Consider the following 23,342-nt stretch of genomic DNA (forward strand, 5'->3'; position numbering starts at 1 on the left):
GCTTTTATTTACATTCCCCAGAAATTTTACAGACCAGCTGAGGAAGATCTCAAAGGATGCAGGGATGCCCATCCAGGGTCAGCCATGCTTCTGTAAATATGCGCAGGGCGCGGACAGTGTTGAGCCAATGTTCAGGCACCTCAAAAACACTTACTCTGGGCTCCAGCTCATTATTGTCATACTGCCAGGAAAAACACCAGTATATGGTAAGAGAATGGAAAGGTTTGTTTAAAAAATATACCTACGTTTTTAAGAGTCTGTTTAAAAGTAGCGAATCTAATATTCACTGAAAAATTCCCTGGAGCAAAATGTTCCAGGTGTCTGTGTTTCAGTGACACTAATTGATTCTCCTGAGCATGTTTCAGTGAATGTCAGATTCACTGCTGTGTTAGTGGATCCCATAGCATTTTCTTCAAACTATAATTCTGCCACATTGTAAAAAGATTTTAAAGTGACAGTTGACACAGATTTGATCCTTTCTAACATTTTTAAGACTTATTAAACAAAGCTGAATGGGTTTCACATTAAATATACTTCGTTGTCTTCTGCTGAACTCAGAAGCCCTTTATTATACAGTGTGACACTTTTCATGCTTGCTCAGTAAATATAGGACCAGTAATAGCCAAATCCTGTGAGATCTATTGAAATGGTAACACGGATTTAAAAATCCCTTGTTGTCTGCAGAAAAGTGGACAGGAGAATGTATGACATGTTTAAAACATCCCTTATCTTGGAATATAAAAAGGGGTGTAATTAGAACAGTTTCCAAATTAACCAGAGACCACAAGAAGGAAGTGTAGTTGTGTGCAAAGAATCTTGAGCTGCGTAGTTTTTGCATATCAGCAATAATGTCCATTTGTATTTGAAAATAGCATTTGCTGGTACCTTATGACAAAAAATAATGTGATTCCTATTTAATTTATTTTCAGCGGAAGTAAAACGTGTCGGAGACACTTTGCTTGGCATGGCCACCCAATGTGTTCAAGTGAAAAATGTGGTAAAGACTTCCCCACAGACCCTCAGCAACCTGTGCCTGAAGATCAATGTGAAACTTGGTGGGATCAACAACATCTTAGTGCCTCATCAACGGTAATTTTTTTTCTCAATTCAAAAAGTATAACCGCAAAGCAATATACCAGGACTGTTCAAATGACTAATATTTACAAGATGTTTATGTACTTCAGAAGGTCCACAAGTGAATAAATTAAACATAAGTAGATTGCCTTTGTTTTTTTTCTAATGGAATGTTCCTTTTCCTAACTCCTTTATTTAGGTGGCAGAGCAGTTAATCCTCCTGTAGGCAGCAGTGAAACCTCAAAGGAGCACAACTTTTTAGTATTGACTATATAATTCTGTGAGCACTGCACACCAAAATTCGTTTGTCTTTCCCTTGTTGTGCTAGTACTTGATTGTCTTTGGTAGTTTAAAATAAATATCATTATCTGATAATGTAATAAATAAAGCATAATAACCTGTTTTGGCTTGACTAGATCTCATAAGCTTAGCCACATATATACATATAATTCCTCTAATTCTGAAATTTAGAGCTCTTAGCTCTAAAAATCTGCTTTACAGTCGTGTTCATGGTAATTGCTTTAGGACTTGTTCCAATTAGAGCAAGTAGCTGATACACTTTAACTAGAGACTGCTGGTGATTCAGTGTGGAAGTATTTGTATTAAAATTTATGGATGTCCTTTTTCATAACCACTTGTTTTTTCTGAAAAATAAGCCCTGTAACTATTGTACCTCTTTAGTTTAGGTGTGTATAGGCTTTTGCATCTTTTGCAATTTTATGTATGTAATTGTTTGTTTTGTTTGTTTCCTCACAAAAAATGAACAAAAATTGATGGATAAAACGTTCTTATGCAACACAGACCTTGATTGCTAAATAATGAGTTTACTCTGCTTTGGTACAAAAAATATTGACAAGTAAACCTAATCGTTTCCTCATGGCAGCTCTGCAGTCTTCCAGCAGCCGGTCATCTTTCTTGGAGCAGATGTCACACACCCGCCTGCTGGGGATGGCAAGAAGCCTTCGATTACTGCAGTAAGAAAATAAATCATGTTAACTATTACTAATTTTTGCTGGGAGTTTTTACACAATTGGTTACTTTTTACAGTCAATAACTAATATCAGAAACATATTTAACTAAATTTTACTTTAGGTTATATCTAGTTGTCAGCTTCAAACATTTACACAGCTCTGAAGATGTAATCATCTTCTGTATATTTAACCAATTTCACTGCTTTAGATGTACTCTGAAAAATGAGAATGCCAAACTACTGCCATTGGGGACTAATAAAATATTTTTGAATGAACATAGGTTGTAGGCAGCATGGATGCTCATCCAAGCAGGTACTGTGCTACAGTAAGAGTACAGCGGCCTCGCCAGGAGATCATTGAGGACCTATCATATATGGTGCGGGAGCTTCTCATCCAGTTCTATAAATCTACTCGCTTCAAACCTACCCGGATCATATTCTATCGAGATGGTGTGCCAGAAGGACAACTTCCTCAGGTAAATGTCTACTAAGTTGAAAAATGTTTTTGTTTGGTCATTAAATACCTTTTAAAAAAAGTATTTGTGTGTCCTCTGTCAGATTTTGCACTATGAGCTGCTGGCTATTCGAGATGCCTGTATCAAACTAGAAAAAGACTACCAGCCAGGCATCACCTACATAGTAGTACAGAAACGTCACCACACACGCCTGTTTTGTGCAGACCGCAGTGAACGGGTAAGTGATAACTTAGTAATATAGTCCTACGTTAACTATGAAAAAATACAGTATTCTGCCCTAAAGATTTTACTCATGCAGTTTATTGAGCCATTCTTATGTAAGCAGCACTTGTAATGATTTAGAATTACTGGCGTCTTCACTTCTCCAATACAGAGCTGGATGCTCCTGGCAATGCCTGTCTTTGGTAGTGTTGAGGTGGGGAGGGGGTTCACAGTAGGTACTTTTGAGGTCATTCTACCTTCATAATCTGGATCATCATATTTCAATCCTTATTAACTTTTTTCATGAAAACATAGATACCCAGACCAAGTTTTACAGCATCAATATGTGTTACCTAAAACTAATTTGCCCACCTAAATAAATTTTACATCGTGTATGAGCGGACTTTAATTGGTACTCTGATTTAATACCGTCTCTATTTTTTTTATTTACTGTTTTGTATTCTAAGCTAGCTAAATGGTTTTAAAAGTGCATTGTAAACTTAACCATAGATTTTTTTTTTATTTCTTTTTTTTTTTTATACCACCTTGTAATAGGAGTAACGGTGCCCAACCTTTTGCAGGTCACGGACCACTAAATGCACAGGCTCCAGACCGCGCATGTGTGGGGAGCCGTGTGTCACTCATAGGGAAGAAACTTCCCCCAGAGTGACGTCATGATGCCAGAACCCGCCCAACTCGCCATCGCAGGCTCAGACCTGTTCAGAGACCCAACCCACCCACCTCTCTGGGCCTGCAATGTCTCTGGCCTTGGGGACCTCTGCCCTATTACATTGACACATACAATAATACACATGAATACATTATAAAAGAAGTTCAAGTATATTTTGTTTAGATGTAAAATGTTTAGGCATTAAATATACTTTTTTGTTTTTTCCTGCTAAATATGAAATATTGGCATATAAATGTTTTCCCTTGTCTAGCCAGAACCTGGTGAATGTGATTCTCATGCTTCATGGCTGCAGACATATATTTTTTTGAGGTCAGAATTAAACAGAACTCAAATTACACACACAGCTGAGGAGTAGAGACATCCCCTCCAGCTCTCCTAGAAAGATATATTAGATATATAGTATGTCAACAAGTGATGAAGCTTGTAGTGCTTATTAGACAGGCCACTTTGCTTTGCATCAATTTGATAGACAAATGTGATCTTCTTTCACTAGTAATGTCTAATGATATTACAACTGATTTAATTTGATCAATATTCCATCATTTATGTGAATGACCATCATATTTACTATTTTTACTATTAACATCTAATCAGAATATTCTTAATACAAAAAAAGATTTTAAAACATTGGTTTACCAGAAACTGAGAAAGCTGAGAAAAAAACTGTCTAAGATGGCAGTTGCAATGGCAGTTACCCTCACTTCTTACTTTCTGATGGATTGCTTCAAGACAAGAAGTCTCTCTAGCATCCATTTTGTAAAATAAAATTTGAATACAAAGAATACCAGTTAAGAAACCTATCAATGTAAAAAAATAAAGCATATAAAGAAATGTTGCAACTGTAAAGTACAAGAACATAAAAACAAGGTACTTTTCCTAACAAAAAGCAGTTATAGGGCAGTCATTCCTAAGTTCACTTAGCATCTAGCTTCCTTTATCCTAAAACAGCTCAGATGAAACAGTAAACTGCACACAAAAGTTACATGACTATCACATAGTTTTGTTCCTAGCATAATTGTGATTTTTATTCATAGTTCTTTTACATTGATTCATCTTTTGATCGATAATGACATATTTTTTACTGCTTTAATTGGTTTGTATGCTGTTTTACATGAGTATTTTTTTTTTTTTTTGTTTTCATTTTTGTGCATGCAGATTGGAAAAAGTGGAAACATTCCAGCAGGAACAACTGTTGACACCAATATCACACATCCATTTGAGTTTGATTTCTATCTGTGTAGTCATGCCGGTATTCAGGTAATGTATATCCAATAAGACTGGATGACTGGAAAATAATTGGGAAGTAGTTAACTAGCACACATGAGGTTACAGCTTTGTGAAAAACTACNGTATTTTTCGGACCATTAGACGCTCCGGACTATAAGACGCACCAGGTTTTCCGCACGGGAAAACAAGAAAAAAAAAATTCATTTGATTTCCCCTGAGATCCAGCGTGCGGCACTTGTGCCCGCCCATGAAGGCGGCGCCGATCGGCATTCATGAAATCAATCGGCGCCGCCTTCGTGGGCGGGCACAAGTGCCGCACGCTGGGACACAGGAAGAGGACACTGGCTGCGGGGACCAGCGGGGATACAGGTAAGTAAAAAAATATGCATTCGGACCATAAGACGCACCCTGATTTTCCCCCCACTTTAGGGGGAAAAAAGGTGCGTCTTATGGTCCGAAAAATACGGTAAATGCATCAGTTATTGAGGACATATTGTTGAAGACATGTTTCTTTAAAACACAACCTCTAGCAATACCAATTATTGATACCATTTCTGCTCTATAGGGGACCAGCCGTCCATCCCATTACTATGTCCTTTGGGACGATAACCGGTTTACAGCAGATGAACTTCAGATTCTCACCTACCAGTTATGTCACACGTATGTTCGTTGTACACGGTCTGTTTCCATACCAGCACCTGCATATTATGCTCGACTTGTGGCTTTCAGAGCGCGGTACCACCTAGTTGATAAGGAACATGACAGGTATGTAAATCTATTTAGGTTTTAGTTATTAAAATTTAGTACATTTTGAAGCTATTCCTATTTGGATGGGGACTTATGGTTGTTCACATCTTTTGCAGTGGGGAAGGCAGCCACATCTCTGGACAAAGCAATGGGAGGGATCCACAGGCCCTAGCTAAGGCTGTGCAAGTTCATCAAGACACATTACGCACCATGTATTTTGCCTGAGGACCAATTTCAAACCTTTTCTGGCGAATTATGTTGATGTATGACATGTTTGCCACATACCGTACCTCAATGGCTCAGAGCAGTTTTCAGTGGTCCTGAGCCTTATTCACAAAGGGCACCTCACAACAAACAGACAAGCATAATGACATCCCACAGGACCAACTTGGCATCACTTCATACAATTGATGATACTTTTGTTTTTGCATGTTGTGGGAATGTAAGAGAGCACCATTTTAGCAGGTCTCTGGTTGCCACGGCAAAATCCTTGACGACTTGAAATGCAATACTGCAAGCAGATAAACTGAAAAAGCTGAGCCCAATGCTCCAGTTGAGTAGGATGAATGTGCATTGAAACAATATGATGAAACATCATAGAAAAAAAACAAACAGTTTTGAGCCTTAAACAAAAGCTAAATCTGTTTTCCCATTGAAGACTTGATGAGGTAACACTTACAGTATACAAAACATCCACTGAGGATTCTCCCACACAATGTGTTTCCCAAAACCAGCACAGTTATGCCACTTCATTTTCTAAGAAAATATCTATATTCAGCTAGCTAAATAGTCACCGGCAGTGATTCTCTTCTTCTTGTGATTTTAAAATAATTGCCATGGGGATGTAACTTCTGTAGGACAAGACATCAACTATATGCCATATTCACATAGGGGAGGCCGTCATGCTGCACAGCATGATAATTCAGCCAAATGAACTGAATGCTCACTTTTTCATGTTTCCCTTGAAATCCATTTGTGCCATATGGTCTTCTTACGCAGGGCAAAACGAAGCTGGGTTTTTTAAGCAATAGGGTGGTGTTATTCAATGGTAACCTGACTCCTGCGTGCCTTCCTGTCTCAAACCAGTTGTTTGCCACACATATACAAATGCACTTGATACATTTTTAAACTGTAATATCAATATTCCAAGTTGGTGAAAGTAATAGAATTGTGCAAAGTGCCTTGAACCTTTTAAGTGCTAGAAATGAGCTTAATTTCTGCTCCTCCAGCTTGGCAGATGTACGTAGTGGCTCTAGAAGCACCAGCCCATTGTGAACAAATTAACTGGAGGTGCATCCATCAATCTTTGCGCAATTACTACAAGGTGTTGTTTGCTGGATGTATTGGCTGTCAGTACTGCTCACATTTTGTTTCATTTGCCTAAATTGGAGAGTCCCTCAATCACAATGCCAGCTTAGTTCCAGCTTCACTTGGATTCAGGTTTTCATTACCCTACTGTTTGATTCATGCATATAAGAATGATACAGAAATGTGCAGTGTCACTGAAGCAGATGCTACTGATATACCAATTTTTTAAGGAAAATACCATAAGCAAAAGCTTAGATATTTTGAAGTTATAGGTACAGGTAAGAAGAGGAATATTTACTGTTTAAACATGGAATGCAAATTGAGAGTCCTTGCACCAAATGTTATAATGCAATCATATCTAAAGATGACATGGAAAAGGCAGTGAACTGAATTCCCCCCCTCCCCCATGTTGATAGCCTATTACTAGAATCATCTGTTTTAATTTATCAAATTTAAATTACAATCAGTGGTCTCTTTAAAGTTAAAGTTCATGCTGATAAAGAGGTTCTGCAAAAGCAGCTATTACAGTATGACACAGTACATACATGAATTAAATTATTTGTTTTTTTAGATTTACCCATTACATTATTTATTGCACTATGCATAAAACAGAACTATATGATGTTACTTTCTGATCAGGTGGTTAAGGGTTGTATGTTTTCAATTTAGCTATCCTCATTTGCAGCTTTAACAAAAGGAGAATGTAGCTCCGGTGACTAACCGGCATGTATGCTTGTGTATGGGGCGGCATGTTACTCTAGTACACAGAGCACTAAGAAGGATAGTGATCTGAGACACAAAATGGGACATAGAGACTTGGAAAAAGCAGGGATTGTTTTAATAAATTAAAATACAAACCCATTTGGAAATTGGATGGCACAGTGTAACTGTAGAAAATCAAACATATATAGACATCTGGTGTGTTAAAAAGTAAGCATACCTTGTAAGTTGTCTTTGATTGTACTATCCTGACTGCTTTTGCATATATTCTTCCACCTAGTTCAGTATATTTAAATACAGAATGGAAGTTTTTTTTTTTTTTTGGTTCCTTATCTTGCCAGCCATCTGACACTATGTATTTTTCTTGACTGTATAAATTAGTTTTATCACGTTATGTCAAATATTTTTGTATGGTCTTCCCCTAATTTTTTAACTAGATCAAGCAAGGATTCATCACATTGTTAAAGTGTTCCAACTTTAAAACTTTATATTTTTTGTAAAATAAGTATCAACTTATTTTAGACCTGGTGACCTCATCATTAGGTTTTTTGTGATGCTTTATACCAGCGGTCGCCAACCGGTGGTTTGCAAGAAAATATTGATGATGTGCGGCTGTGGCCGGTGCCCCACCCCGAGCAGGGTCAGGAGAACGGCTAGATCCACGAACCACGTCCCCGTACAAATCTCAGGCTCAGGGAAGTGGGTGGGCATTGTCCCTGGGCACAACCCGCCCACTCTCCCAACGCAGGCTCAGATCTGCGATGGGATAGTAGGCGGGGCTATGTCATGATAACTTCACTATGGGGGAGGTTTCTCCCCTTTGATTTATACGCCCAGCTCCCCTCGAATGCGCAGTCTGCAGACGGTAATTTTAGTGGTCCGCAGGACCGAAATGGTTGGCGACCACTGCTTTAGACAATGCAAGGCCATCGTGGCTGGTGGGAGGGGCTGACCAAGTACTGTACTTAGCTGAAATCCATTGAATAAAATGGGTTGGCCAGGCACTGTAGGGCTTGAGAAGAAGGAAGTAGATAATATCCAAGACCCGTATATATCTGTGCAGGGCCAAAGCTAAGGCTGCAGTTCAGCTTTAACCTTTTAGTTTTTAAAATAAATGTAAAGCCAGATTAGTAAATGGTTAAAACAGTTATTTTTTTTGTCCTTTCTTTTTTTGCTGTGTTTTGTCAGAGTGATTTCTCTTCCTTTCTGGTTCAGGACATGCCAGAAAGTATGAGGAAATTTCTCCAAGCAGGGGAACATTCTCATTAAGTTGTCAAAGCTGGCAGCTCAAAAGTTTTGCATTTCCCATTAGTTTCTGTACAGGGGACAGTAGCCACCAGGACTAATAGTGAATTTTGAGCAATAGGATGACACCCATCCTTGTTAGAAGAAGAATTTAAGTATCTTTTTAACATTGACAGCAATAAGAAACAAGAAAAAATGTTATTATTGCTCATTGTATGCTAGCTGGAGAACCCCCTTTCTAGCAATAAAACCAGGCAGATTGTACCTTTCCCTCTTAACAAAAAAATGTTTTTAGAAAGCATGCTAGAGAGAATACAGAATCTTGGATATAATGTAGTAAGAAATTAAATGCATTTTGTCTGTGTGTTGAAAGGTCTGCTTACAGTGTTTGCATTTCTTACTGTAAAGTGTGATGCAGGTTATTCATTATCTAATCTGTATTGTCAAGTTTCCTAAAACTTCATTGCTTAAGCCAAGTTCACATTTATTTATTTTCACCTGAAACAATCATTAATGATCTTTTTGGGTAACAGTTTTGGAACAAGGGCTGCACAGATAGAAAGAGAACCAAGCAGCCTGTACTGAGGAGGAGGTGGTAGATGAACAGGAGGCAAACTGCTGAGGAGACATCATTTGGATTAGCAATAGGATTGGTCATTAGTTATCCAAAACTGTGGATTACTAGGGACCTTCCTAACGACTTTGGGGAACACTTTTAGCTGTGGTGATCATGAACAATAGTTTTGGGTTAAGAACATTTAGTGTTGCACCTAGCATAACTTGTGTTTAGCAGTTTAATTGTATTACCAGTTGAAGTGTAAGTAAACCCTAACCATGAACTTCACCTTTTATTCTGTTAACCACTTGAGTCCAGGGATTTTTTTCTTTACCCTCCCAAGCGGTAACCCCGAGTGTGAATCGGGGTAGAAAAAAGTTGCTGAAAGCGGTAACCCCCAAGTGTGGTAAATCCTATGGGAGGTAATAGTAAATACAGCCTAACCTGATCCGCCGGCGTCCCGCGTCGTCCATCGTTATGATCTCTGTGTTCCTCCTTTTTCCTCTGGCCGACTTCTGCACCCGGTGAGTCACCAGGGAGTTCCCGGTGACGTCAGTGCGTGTGTACGTTGCCAGCAGGGCCGGAAATTCAAAATCCATTTGTATTGCATTCAATACAAAATAACTGTATTGAATGCAATACATTGGATTTATATATGTAAAAGCAGTAAATTGTTTTCAAGAACATTTATTTTACAGTATATACCGTATTTTAGTATGAGTATATTATGTATTTTTTTTATTTAAAATATATAGATTTTTTTTATTTATTCAGTTTATTATTTTTACATGATTTTGTGTTTTAAACTTTAATATATTCATACTATTATATTATTCTGTAAAATAAAGTTTCATGAAAAACAATGTACCGCTTTTAGACATATAAAACCCTAAATAAGTGAACTGCTAGGGAGGTGAATCCCCTGGAGACCCAGAGCCTTTTTTATTTGCAGATATTGCACGTTATATATTTTAGCTTTGGTAGCACTTATGTCTTATGCATTTATTACCTTAAGTTTTTTAATAGTAAAAACATGTTTTAAAGCAGTTCCCTGCAATTTTCCAAACTTCTCATTCACATAAGTTTTGCACCTCAATGCAATTTCCATAAACAAAGTTTGCTGATTTAGTTTAAATTACTTCAACTTCTATATAAGTTAAACCACACATACAAAGAATATCAAAACAAATACATCCATAAGTTAGGTTGTGTGTAATGAAATGGAACAGGGAATAAATATTGAGCACAAAAAGAAAAGGAAGTGTAAAAAGGCATTGAAATCCAATAAACCTGCTGAAATTTGTCAATATTTAGAAAGCAATCTTGTCCCTCTATTGGTGCAAAATATTATCAGCTGGTTTAGTCCTAATTGATGGCTTATAAAAATGTTTCTCATTGCCAAGGTATCGCACAAGAAGCATCTTATGATGGGTAAAAGCAAAAAACTCTCCCAAGACCTTTGCAACCTTTTTTGTCCCAAAATTTACTGATGGCGTTGGTTACAGATGTATTTCCAAGATTCTGATTGTTCCATTGAGCACCGTTGGGGTCATAGCCTGGAAGTGGAATAAACATAATTTCACCCTAAACCGGCCATGACCAGGTACTCCACGCAAGATTTCTGACAGAGAAGTCAAAAGAATATTCTGAAAAGTTGTCCAAGAGCTGGGGATAATTTGCAGAAAGCTTCAAAAAGACCTGGAATTAGCTGGTACTGTTTTAGGTACTGTTGTTTTAAAGAAGAAAGCAATAGGAAATGTACTCTATCAACATGACATCCATGCACGCTCACCGGATAAGACTTCACTGCTGAAAGAAAAGCATGTTGAAGCTTGTTTAAAATTTGCTGCACATTTGGACAAGCCAGTGATATACTGGGAGAATTTGGATATCATTGCACACACCATGTTTGGGTGAGAAATGGCACTGCACATCACACAAAAAAACACAATACCAACACTAAAGTCTGCAGGTGGGGCTGTTTTTCAGCAAGACATTGATCCCAAACACACAGCAAAGGAAACTCTCAATTGGTTTCAGAGAAGGACAATAAAGCTACTAGAATGGCCCAGTCCATCCCCTGACCTAAATCCAATTGAAAATCTATGGATAAAACTGAAGATCAAAGTTCATAGTAGAGGCCTCCAAAACTTTCAAAATTAGAAGACCGTTTGTGTTGAAGAATGGGTCAAAATCACACCTGACCAATGTGTGTGACTAGTTTCTTCATACAGGGGGCGTCTTTAAACGGTCCAACAAAGGCTTTTCTACTGAGTATTAAATGAATTTCGGTAAGCATGTTAAATACATTTTCCCTGAGCCTTCCCTCTTTATTACACATAACCTATTTTATGTACTTATTTATTTAGATTACATGGGTTGTTACTGACCTGTGGGTGTAAATTTCATAGCCCCATTAGATATATTTTTACTAAGAAGGATGTTGATGTATTCAATACTTATTTCCCCTGCTGTATGCTTTTTACTTTAGCTTCTAATCACTAAAAATTTAAATTCTGTACTTGAACATTTGATGTTGGCCAGTGAATGCAAATGTTCAGATTATCCTACATATTTGTTTCAAACTGCAGATTAATTTTGGACAGGAATATATTTTAGGAGCAGTGATCTAATGCTGCAGGAAAGGCTACACAGACTTGCAACAGCACTGCTTGAGCATCTAAACGTGTGGCTTCACTACACTTTTCTTCTACAGTGCGTTCCGATGGAGAGATCTGTTGAAGAATTTGAAGCCTGGGATATGATTTTTTTGGGGGGGGCTTAAAATGCTGCTGCTGCTGAAAGCCGATGGTTCCAGTGCTAGAAGCCATTGGGGCCTGCAGGAGCAAGTGAAGTCCAAGTACTGCTGTAAAACAATACTGGGATACGTCCCACTGCCATTTCATAACAGCACCTGGGACAAGTGTGTTAAAAATAATTGTTTAGTTATCTGTTCGATAAGTCAAAAAAAATAGTTGATCCTGACAGAAATCCTGATATTTCTTGTAAGTTGATAACATCTCATGCTTGTTTATGCACTTTTACCAGTTTCATTGTTCCTAGTTTTTTAACCACTCATGAAGAGGTCATAAAGAAGTGGAGACTATAGTAGACCTCATTGGTGACAACACTGTTTTAAAAATGTGAATGGGTTTGTGAGAAAATCTTATGAAATGTAATGAAAAATGTAATTTATCCCTAAGTGTTTAGATTCCCAGAGTAGAATACATGAGGTAATTTTACTTTTGTCTATTCTATCATGTTCTGTCTTTTTGTTTTCCTTCTGGTGGCTAATTACACTCTTTTACGTGGCATATCAGCCTCAGCTCTGTTTTATATTTACAGTACATCAAATAAAGACAGCTTAGACACTTAATATACAATAGATATTGTTACAAATGTATTTACTTTCATAGGCAGCATAAAAAGTAAGTTAGTTATGTTAATGTTAACATAAGAACCTACATTTTTGAAGGAAAAGGCAGATGTAGAATGTAATTAAACCATGTACTATTAAGGTGTTCTCTTATGTAGATTATTATATGAGTAGTTTATAGGTGTATAACCTACAAGCATCTTATAAATCATTTTAATAACAGCTAGACCTAAAGGTTTATCCCCAGTTATGTGACCTAACCACATGCTTTGTCAGCATTTATATAACAGAAATGTCTTGACCCGTTTGTTCTAGTCTTCTCACATATTCCAGACTGATCACATATTTTTTTACCATATGCTGATATTCGATGATGGCTCTGGCACAGAGAGGTTGAATGACAAATTGGTGATTTTGGTGCTGCATCAATGGTGACATGTCCTTACTGTGATGGTGCTGTAAGTTTTAGATGCCGAAATATCACTCGGTAGTCGCGGTTAATAGAAGTGCTGGTATTAGACTATTCCTAAAGCCTCCACGTGGGATACCTAATTGGGTGAATTCATGAACTGTTTGCATGTGTTTTGGTGAGGAGAAATACTTTAGTTGGAATAAAGTAAAAATCCAGGAGCTATATGCTATATTTAGAAGCACTCATGACATCCTGGCTCTAACATCATCCATCCAAAAACTACTTTGCCTATATCAAAACACACTTTTTTCGGGTTCATGTTTATACTCGAACACTAGGACATACCTCCTAAATAAAAACATTGCAGTTGACATAATTTCATACTGATGGAGACACTGAAAACTGTTCTAAATATACCTCTAGTTCGGATCATGCCATGGTAGTTACCACTACTTACCACCAGGGGACAATTTTTTCACAAAGATGATTTGAATTTATTTAGATCATTTAACCTTAACAGACCGGTAGCTTATGTACTGGAAATTAATTTTGCTTCTTCCTGTAACAAAATTGTACCTCTTTCTCCTCCCTGTTGTAGTACCTTCATAGTCTTCCCATGACATTCCTCAATGTGTTTTCTAAAGTGCAAAGAATCCTCACCAGTCTTTTAACTTATGTCAGTAAACTACGTATTGAGTTCAGCATGAAATCCGCTCATTAATGCAATGCACATAAGCACCTAGCCATATTACTTTATATTTTTTGATGTATAGACAAACACTGCAACTATGGCAGATAAACACTTTTTATTTTTTTACAGTTTAGAGCAAGTAAGTTCAGACAGCACCAAAACCCATACATGTAGAGTGGTGATTAGTTAGGTCAGTGAGAAAGATCTGTTTTGCCAATCAATTGATGTGCACAGCTGCTTTGTCTCCCTCACTATAATTTGTCATGTCGAAAAAATATGTTCTTGTGTTTGTGTACATCTCTTTTTTGACTTGGTATGCATGAGGAGAACTGCTTAGCTTTACATTTTGATGTCTTACATACACAATATGACTACATATGCAAATGTAAGACAACTCCTACTATAATAATATAAAAATTGCTTTTGAGTTCTCATAAAGTGGACATGTAATAACAATAAAAAACAGTGCTTACGTTTACTTGCTTTAGTCCCGATCCCCCAATACTTAACCTCAATTAGGTCCTGTGCTGTCCTGGAATCCTCCTTCATCCCGAAACAGAGGAAGCTCTGTGAGATTGGACATGCGCAGAAAGAGCAGCCCGAAGTCTTGTAGGATAGGTAATATAGGTATCCTGAGAGGCTCTGCAATCTCATTCAGCAGTCCCTACTGCCGTGGTAGTAAAGACCAAAGGGGAGGAGCTTCACCTTTAAAAAAAAAAATTAGGGCTTTAAAAAAAAAGAAAAAGCAAAGTTTAACTTATTCTGAAGGGTTATCGCCCTTAAATATAAGCGGTATCGCTTTAAGTGGTATATTAACTTTTCCTATTTTTAAGAAGAATTACTTATCTGTAATAGGGTGGCGAGTGCCTGTCCATTGTGAGAAACACAATGATGAGTGCCTGTCCACAATGACAAAATTGGTGGAGATTGGTTAGCACTCTGTGGAAAGTAAGGCGAAAAGGAGATAATGCATTTATAAAACTGTAAAATATATTGGGCTAGATTTATAAAACAGTGAATCTGACATTCACTTAACCATTCTCTTGTGGGAATCTTTCAGGTCCATGTGTTCCAATGGCAGAAATTGATTGCCACCAGAATGTCAGATTCCCTGTTTTATAAATAGAACCAATTGTGTTAGATATCAACTTTGGAGGTGGTATTTGTACTTTATAAGAGAGATTGAATTGAACTGTAGTAATTACTAATTTAATATATTAACAAAATGTAAATTAATATGATAATCTTTACAATTTTCATTTTAAAAAAAATCTAACCACCTTTGAGTAGACACCTACCATGTCTGATTTTACAGTTCTGTTAGAACTTGGTGCCTCCTATTACCTCTGAGGCTTTATTATTGGGCAAAGGAGGTGAACTTACATGAAGCTTAGCCTCAATATTGGGGGAGCTATGGTATAAGGGATAGATATATAGGTAGAGAACTGGAGACCTACAGATTTATATAGTACCAGTCATCCCATCCAAAAAAATGTTTTGTGAAAGCACAAGAACACACCATTTTATTTGTTTACTCTGCTTAAATGGCTGAAAAATATATATTTTAGTGCTTCTAGTTCAGTTTCCAAAGAAAATCACTAGTTGCCAGCATAAAATCAAGGACATCTTTCCTCAAACCTTTTTTAAATCAGTTATTGTGATCTTGTTTCTCCTTGATGGTGAAAGGATATTGATACTGGAATGAAAGATTTTTTCCTAGTTCCATTGGGTCAGCCCCTACGAATTGTGAACCATAGCAAATGTACACGCCCCAAACTATTTTTCACAACAAAACTTAAAGCATCTTGGAGTTTCTTTACTTGTAAACAATAGGCAGTGACACTCTTAGTAGGTGTTGGTTTGTGGAGTAATGGACCTGTTTGGTAATATTTTGTTTGTTATGGTAATCTGACGTACCTAGGTTTCGAGTTGTTTCTGACAAAATGACTCACTCTATTTCAGCCTTAGACCGCTCCCTTTTACATCTTCTGTGGGAACAGGCAGGAATTTAATATTGGAAGCCTCAGGGGTTAACACCCTGCCAGGGACACGGTCATAAAAAAAACATAAGATTAATTGTGTCACTCAGGGTGTGATGCAAAGGAAATGCTGTCTGGAATAAAATTTATGAGGGAGAGGAGGCCGAGTCCTTAAATTTCTGCATCTAATTAATAATTTATGTTTGTACATTTATTTTCAAGGTATTACATCTCCAAAATACTTCAAAGAAAACAAAGTTCTCATTTCTAGTGCTAATTAAAGGATGAACATAAAACCAGAATGTTCAGCTGACCTCAAGGAATTGATTGTTGCTGAATATACTGCATGAATTTTGTGACCATAAAACTTAGGCCCGACATACTAGCATTCATTTGTTTGGAGTTGTGGTTTGCTGAATTTGGATACTCTTTCTAAGAAGTCTTAGGAATTTAAAGGGCCAAAACTTTTCTTTTAATTATATATTTTGTGTATTATGCTAGTGCCATAGACATACAGTGTTTTATTTGATGTGTTATTTGAGACTTCAAAGGTTCGGTGGTGTTTTAGGGGGGTTAAAGTTGTCTTTGGTGCTTGATCTGCAATACTAGAATTGTATTATTTACCCACAGATTAGGTTTACTTTGAGATTGCCTCGTGTGCATCAAGATTCTAAATAATAACAACTCAATTTCATTGCCTTACATTAGTGTGTTCTGTAAAGTAGTTCTAGGCTGGAGTCTAATGATCCATGTTGTTGATCAGATTTCTTATTTAGAATTTACCATGTGGGACTACAGGTTCAGAATGAGTAACACTAAATGCTAGGTTCAAAAGATGAAGACGATTACATCAACAGTTCCATACGTACATTGTTTTTATACAGTTCAATCCAGTACATTGTACACTTTTTAAAGTATACATTCAGCTGTTCTAATGAGAATCAGAATGACAAAGGGTATAATTAAATATATAAATGTTTGCTTTTGGAGTGTTATTATTATACCTTCAACCTGTCTGTTGAATTATGCACTGGGAGTGGTCATACATTTCATTTTTTAAGATCCTATCACGCCTGTATTAACATGAATGGCAATGTCAGCTTTTACTAGCAAATTGTGAATCCTGCTTCAAACTCAGGACTTTTTCTCCTATTCAGTGTTTGAAAGCATAACAAATTTGCAATGGGATGCAACATTTATGCAATCTTTCTGTAGAAAAGAGAGGAGGGTTAAGTGGTTGTGAGGTTTTATAAGGGGGTTTTCACGTTGCTCATACAAAGATAGATCCATATCTACTAGTAACCACATCTAACAGTTAAATTGTATTGCTCCCTGTAGAACTGGAATTAACTCTTTTGCAAACATGGGTGAAAAATGGTCCACTGAGTCCTGCAATCGTCTTTGTTGCTTGTTGTGCTTGGTATTAATGCATGATTGTTCAAGCCCTGTTACATAATGTGTAATGCTTTAGCATTGAGCCGTATCTCTCCTCAAAATGTATACACTTTTCAGCTCTTGAACAGAACTTGTTCATCTGACATAAAAAAATTCCTTTAGCATGGTTTATGCTTTACTACCATAAAACCATCAAGGTAAAGTAGGCCATGAACAAATAAGTAAGGGTAATACCATACATTCATGCAGTTTGTGTTTTTTTTTGCTTTCCAGTAAATGAGAGTTTAATATATTTTCAAATCTACATCACTATCATTGTTTTTTTGGACATCCAATGGCTACATTGATTGTTTTAATGTTCTCTGGGAGTTTTACCATCTTAAAACATGCACCAATATTTTGTTTTTAATGGAAAGCTGTGCTAACAGATTTACCTGGGTTACCATTGCTGACTTCGGTCATATACTGATTCAGTATGGTTTTAATTCTCAGTTATTTCTGTAGTCCACATTTAACCAGGAAACTAGCTTTTAAAGTGATCAGCAATAGCAGCTTCTATATTTGCATTAAGCACAAGTTTCTTAGAACTCATTGATAAGGTAAAGTATACTCCATCAGTTTTGCACTTATCACATGTAAGTGTGCAGCCATACAAGTGTGGCAAGTGATGGTTTTGTTGTACAATTTCTAAATGAGAGCAGTGACACATTTGGTGCCAGGTCCAACTTGAAATTTTAATGAGTATTACTATTATTTTGCTATAAATTTAGAGGCAACCCTAATTTTCAATTATTGTTTCTGATGATTCATGTGCATTGCATCTTACCTTCACTTTATATGTAAATAAATAGAAAACACCACAGTATTTTTTGTATGCATGATCATAGTTATATTAAAGTGGCATTACTAGGAAGAGCCAATAGGTGTTTATATTTTCCTACCCTAAGATATCACTATGTGTAGATTGTACAATGTCTATATTTGCCTAGTGAATGGAGAATTATTGTTGCCTGTCATGGATGTGCTTACTCATTGCACTATAGGGCACTTGTAAAGTTCCTTTTATAATGCTGCAAATAATGGTGCTGGCTGCGAGGTTGTAAAGCCTTTGTATAATACTAAAGGCTCAGTGTTTACTAAATATTAATAATTGCATTGGATTATTGTGGGGTTGTGTTCTTATAAAAAAAAGTTTGGTTACAATTGTGAGATGTTACTACAGAGTGCTCATTTTGCCCTAGTTTTGCTGCCTTGGTTTGGGAACTTCCCTGAAAATGGAAATGAGGTATTTGGATGTGTTGTTGTGGTAGCAACAACAATCCGTTTATTTGTGTAGTATGACAACAGCAAAAAGAAATATATGGCTTTAATCTGTTAAACTAATTTAAAAACAAACCTTACTTTTTTTAGAGGTCACATAGAGTTTGGGTTTGCTGTAAGGGGTGAAAAAGCTTATAGATAGTAGAGATAGCCAGGGCTTGCAGAATCTATTGTCTCTGCCAAGGAAAGGTAATGATATTTCTGTTTTTTTACCATTTAAAGATCATCTCATCTGTCGAAATCATGGGGCAACCTTTTCCAAAATAAGGATAAGACCTATGATATTGTTTTGTATGTTTGTTTTACACTAACATATTTTATATAAGGTTACCTGTGTTTTGATTTATAGTGTACTGAATGCAAAATGTTACTTTTGTTTTGTACAAGAAGTAAATGTTTAGAGAAAAATTTATGTTGAATACTGATTACCACATTAGGCACTATATACGAATTAATTAGTCAAGCTGTTTCATGACAGAGCAGTACAAGTTGAGCACAGCCACCATAGCCATGTATGTCATTGTATGAGATGGCAGAGTCATATTGTCTCCTCTACTTTACCTTACACTTTTATTAGACAGAGGTCCTAAGCCATCTACGTTCACCCAGTACAAAGAAAAAAAAAGTGATTACATTCTTTTGGGTTCATTCCTCACTTTTTTTTTCCAGTGTTACCTGTCGCCAGGACAAACTGTGAGGAAATATCACCTTGGTTCAGATATCAACAGCTGATTTTACTGTTCACCAGTCATAAGTTAAAAATTGCTCTGTGCAATATTTTTAGATTCCAAGCTTTAGATTTGCTTGGAGCAGAGTAATTTTACTATTGATTAAATAACGGAATGGTGCTTGTAGTTTGCTAAAATTTACTAAAATTTTTCAAACATACAGGCACCAATTCTGGACTCCATATAGTAAGGCCAATCTCACTGGCTTCAGCACGGTGTTTAAGGGGAGACACAATGTAGCTGTGCTGCAAAGTGTCAGGACAGCTCGAATCATTCTGCACGTTACAGAACTGAAAGAAAAGTAACACAGACACATAGCAAAACATTCTTTTGTAAAAAGCTATCTATAGCCTCTCTTGAGAAGTACTTTTTTGTAGTCATTCACATCACAAGTTTTTCCAGGTAAATTACCTAAAGATATCAAAACAGATGAACAAATTTACAAGGTTAAATCCGATAGCTATGGGGGCTTATAAATACAGTACAAATCTAGATTAGAACGAACAATATGTATACAACTATCTGCCCTTCTCTTTACTGCCATTCATTTTACAATTCTTATATAAAATGGCAGTGTAGCTGAAAAGCTATCAATCACCAGCAATTACTATACTTAGGATATTCAGCTGTCTATTACGTATCATTGTTTTATATGCCATCTCTTCAACTGGGAACAATACAACACAGTTTCTACTTAGTACATAGTTCAACCTTACCTCTTGAAATAACTTTGTATTTAACAGGAGAGACTGAAAAACAAAGGTGAAATGTGTGAGTTGTACCTGGTGTGCCATTGTTTGTTATTCCTGATTAGTAACATCCTAAATGTGTTACTTTACATAGCCTGGATATGCTCTAATAGATTTAAGGCAACACATTTAGAAAGATCAGCACATATAGGTCATTTATTATTTAATTTGTAATTAGCATTACTGTTTAAGCTGTCCTTTTTCGTTCATGCATGGAATAAGTTGTTTGTGTTATATGAAAATGCTAGAACAGCAATAAACATATCTGAAAAGTCAGCAGTGCTTCAGAGCATTTAAATCATCCTATACCTCGAGAAACAAATATCAGTTAGGTTTTTGTACAAGTCTGGCATTTTTAGTTTTATATACACAACTATTTCTAACATTCACAAATATGTGTAATCCTGCAAGAATATTACCTACACACAACTGAAGTCACTGTAACCATTGAAGGACACTACAACTTCTGAGCCTACAATGGAAATACTTGCTGACATGATAGAGTACTGAGACTGCACTCACCTGCAAGATTATCTCGTATTCTGTGCAGGTATGGAAACTCTCTACATACTTGTGAATGTTATTAGTAGCCCTTTAATTTTAGGTAAGAATTTTTTGATACATCCACACCTCAGCTAGTTATATGTTTAAGTGCGGAAACATGGTTTTATTTTATTGAGTATCTGTTGTGCCGAAATGGAATCACATTAGCAGCACAATTTGTTTTTATAGTAATAACACAGAAATGGCTTATATTTTGAAGTTGTTGGGGTTTTTAGTGTTGTATCAGTAAAAACTGATAATCTCCAGTTATTAAGAGAAATTAAATAAAACACTCTGCTTCTTGTAAATAATTTGCAAACTGTTTATATAAGAATGGTATGCATTAAAGCTTACACTGTATTCATATAGTTTTGTGTTTTTTGTTTTGTTTGTTTTCTTCAGTTCCAGTTGGTAAACCAAACTGCCCTTATTGGAGCCCTTGCAGGAACAAATAGGGCGCAAGTCAGTTCCCAAATATGATCATCTTTCTGAAGCAATCTGAATAAAGTCATATGGTAACTACTATAGTAGGAGAGCGACATATGAAAGTGTAGTTTAACAGCCACTATTTTATTTAAGATTCTGTTGAAGCTATAATCCCGCAAGCTTGCCAGTTTTTAGGAACAGTTGTTCTTGTGATGCTTATTTAGTCTTAATCTGGTAGCTCCTCAGACATTACCATTTAAAAGCCCAAGCCCAGCTTGACCAAAAAATAAAAATATTGAGAAAAGGGGTTGGGGATGGAAGTGTAGAGCTGGGTTTTATTAATCATTAAATTGATTATTTGTCTTAAATGCTCTCACTGGCGTAAGATAATTTAGACTAAAATTTGATGTGGTGGGTCACTGAACAGAATTAGCATTTTTTTTATTAATATAATTAACACCTTTGGGGAATAGAAAAAAGTGTTTAACTGTTCAATCTACCAACTCTATCGGGTACCCCTAGTAGTGAGGGGGATACATTAAAACCTCTATAAATTTTGGTTATTCTTTTTGGGTTAGCACTGTTTAGTCTGATTATGCTTCATTTTTGGGGAGAGGAGGAGAGTGTGTGAGACAGTTGAATAACCAAAGTCTAAAGTTACCACTGGGGAATCGAAAGACCAAGCTTTCTCAAAAGGTTTACCCCAGAGGAACCTACAGGTCATGGTACATAAGCATAATCAATAAATTGTTTAACTTTTTTTTAATATATAAAAAAATAAAATTGCTTAACTAGTGTATTTGACGCTTATTGTGGATTATTTTACAACACTACATTACTCTACGGGTCTGATTTTTTTGAAAGTTTCTCCAAGACTGGTGAAAATAAACTATTATAGGTGAACCTGAGTGAGTCAGCAAACTTGGAATGGATTTCTTAAAAATCATTTGCCATTAGATTGCAAATATTTTCAGTCCTGGACCATATCCATCCCAGGATTGCTGAAGCACCCAGGTCCTCCTTTTAGTCGTCTTCATTCTTGAAGATCTTTAATAAATCAGCTCCTATATGTGTGTGATGATTCAATAATAATGGTCACATCTTAAAACTATAGTGTCCAATTACATTGGTTGGCAGTGGAGAAATATCCCCAAACACGTGTGGTCAGTAGAGAAAAGCCCTTTTACCTTGCTGATCAGGGGTGACCCATTGCATTTGATGTTAATTGAAATTTGGCTCCTAAAATCTGTATTGTTCACTGCTTACTGCACTTCTAACAATATCTGGAGGAACCTTGGTTGAGATACCTGCTCCGGACTGTACAAATGGTGAATTTTCTTAAATATATACTTCTCACAGTGTGCTTTACGAGCAGCAGCAAGTCAGAATTTAAATTGTTGAAGCTGCTTATACATACTGTAAGAAGTGGCAATTAAATATATTTAAAGATAAGTTCACTTGCTACTGTATCAAATATGGAGCTCTGCAGATTGCATTAATATGTACCAGAACAGTAACAGCAAATCCCAAGAACAGAAGCTTCAAATTTAAAACTGGTGTCCTGACAGGTTAACTGTATAACTTCCCAAGTACAGTATATTGATTCCTATGTGATCATCTCCTTGTAATGTTTTTAAAGTTCAACTCAAGCCAAGATTGAATGAGGGAAATTAGTAGAGCAAATATCCTGGTTACCTTAAACATTTGGCTTTAACTTCAATATCATATTCTGTAGCCATGTTTGCCATTAGCTGCACACCTACAGTACCTATACACATTTAGGACCCCTTATTCCTTTTAGTTTCCTGGTTAGTGTCCTAAAACTGTTTACCCCCAACTTCTTTTCCTGCGTGCTCATGTATACACACATTTTTTTGTGTAATATTTATTGTTCTTTCTACTTTGGGTGTTAAGTGATCACATCTGATTGTCCTGCCTACTGGCTAAATCCAAAGATAAGAGGAAATGAGCTGCAGTGCACTGTTCAAGCACATATGGCTAAAGAAAAAGGAATTCTGTCCATCAGTCAGCAACAACTCCTGTCAATCCTGATAACTGAAAATTTTCCAGCAGGTGTGGAATATGGAAGACCTTTAAGCAAATAATCCTCCAACATGATTTTCTTGAAATCTTTATAGGAAAAAAAAAGACCTGGGGGTAGTTTAGTGGTCCATATATAAGTATTTGGGTAAAAAAAAGGAGTACTTTCAATTTCACCCTTTAGAAAATGTACTTGCCTTGTACGTGCAACTAAAAAAAAAAAAGAAAGCCACACACCTATAATCCTGCAGATCCCTTGATTGCACTGGGCCTTTCCTTCCGCAGCCGTGAGATTGGGTGACGTTGATGGAGAAAAAGAGTGTGGATCTCACTCTTTTTTTTTTTTTCTCTCCCCCATTTAAGAAAAGAAAGGCTCCTGCGCATTCCCGAGATCAGTCATGCACAGAAGGAGCATCCAGGAGCTCCCCGAGATGTGTCTTGTGTATCCCGGGGGGCTCTGCACACCCA

General features: G+C 36.6%; 1 protein-coding gene across 1 annotated transcript in view; it reads left to right on the forward strand.

Moving 5' to 3' along the window:
• LOC140336972 (protein argonaute-1) overlaps positions 1-21,632 on the forward strand; it is a 45,968-nt gene extending 24,336 nt beyond the window's left edge. Inside the window, exons 12-19 of the mRNA XM_072420451.1 lie at positions 22-206; positions 930-1,089; positions 1,958-2,048; positions 2,326-2,520; positions 2,603-2,737; positions 4,568-4,669; positions 5,205-5,404; positions 5,503-21,632. Of these exons, the coding sequence (XP_072276552.1) occupies positions 22-206; positions 930-1,089; positions 1,958-2,048; positions 2,326-2,520; positions 2,603-2,737; positions 4,568-4,669; positions 5,205-5,404; positions 5,503-5,611 (1,177 nt within the window). The 3' untranslated portion in view covers positions 5,612-21,632. The remainder of the gene's footprint in view (positions 1-21; positions 207-929; positions 1,090-1,957; positions 2,049-2,325; positions 2,521-2,602; positions 2,738-4,567; positions 4,670-5,204; positions 5,405-5,502) is intronic.
• The last annotated feature ends 1,710 nt before the right edge of the window (positions 21,633-23,342 follow it).

This window comes from Pyxicephalus adspersus, chromosome 1, assembly GCF_032062135.1.
Source record: "Pyxicephalus adspersus chromosome 1, UCB_Pads_2.0, whole genome shotgun sequence".
Taxonomy (NCBI): domain Eukaryota; kingdom Metazoa; phylum Chordata; class Amphibia; order Anura; family Pyxicephalidae; genus Pyxicephalus; species Pyxicephalus adspersus.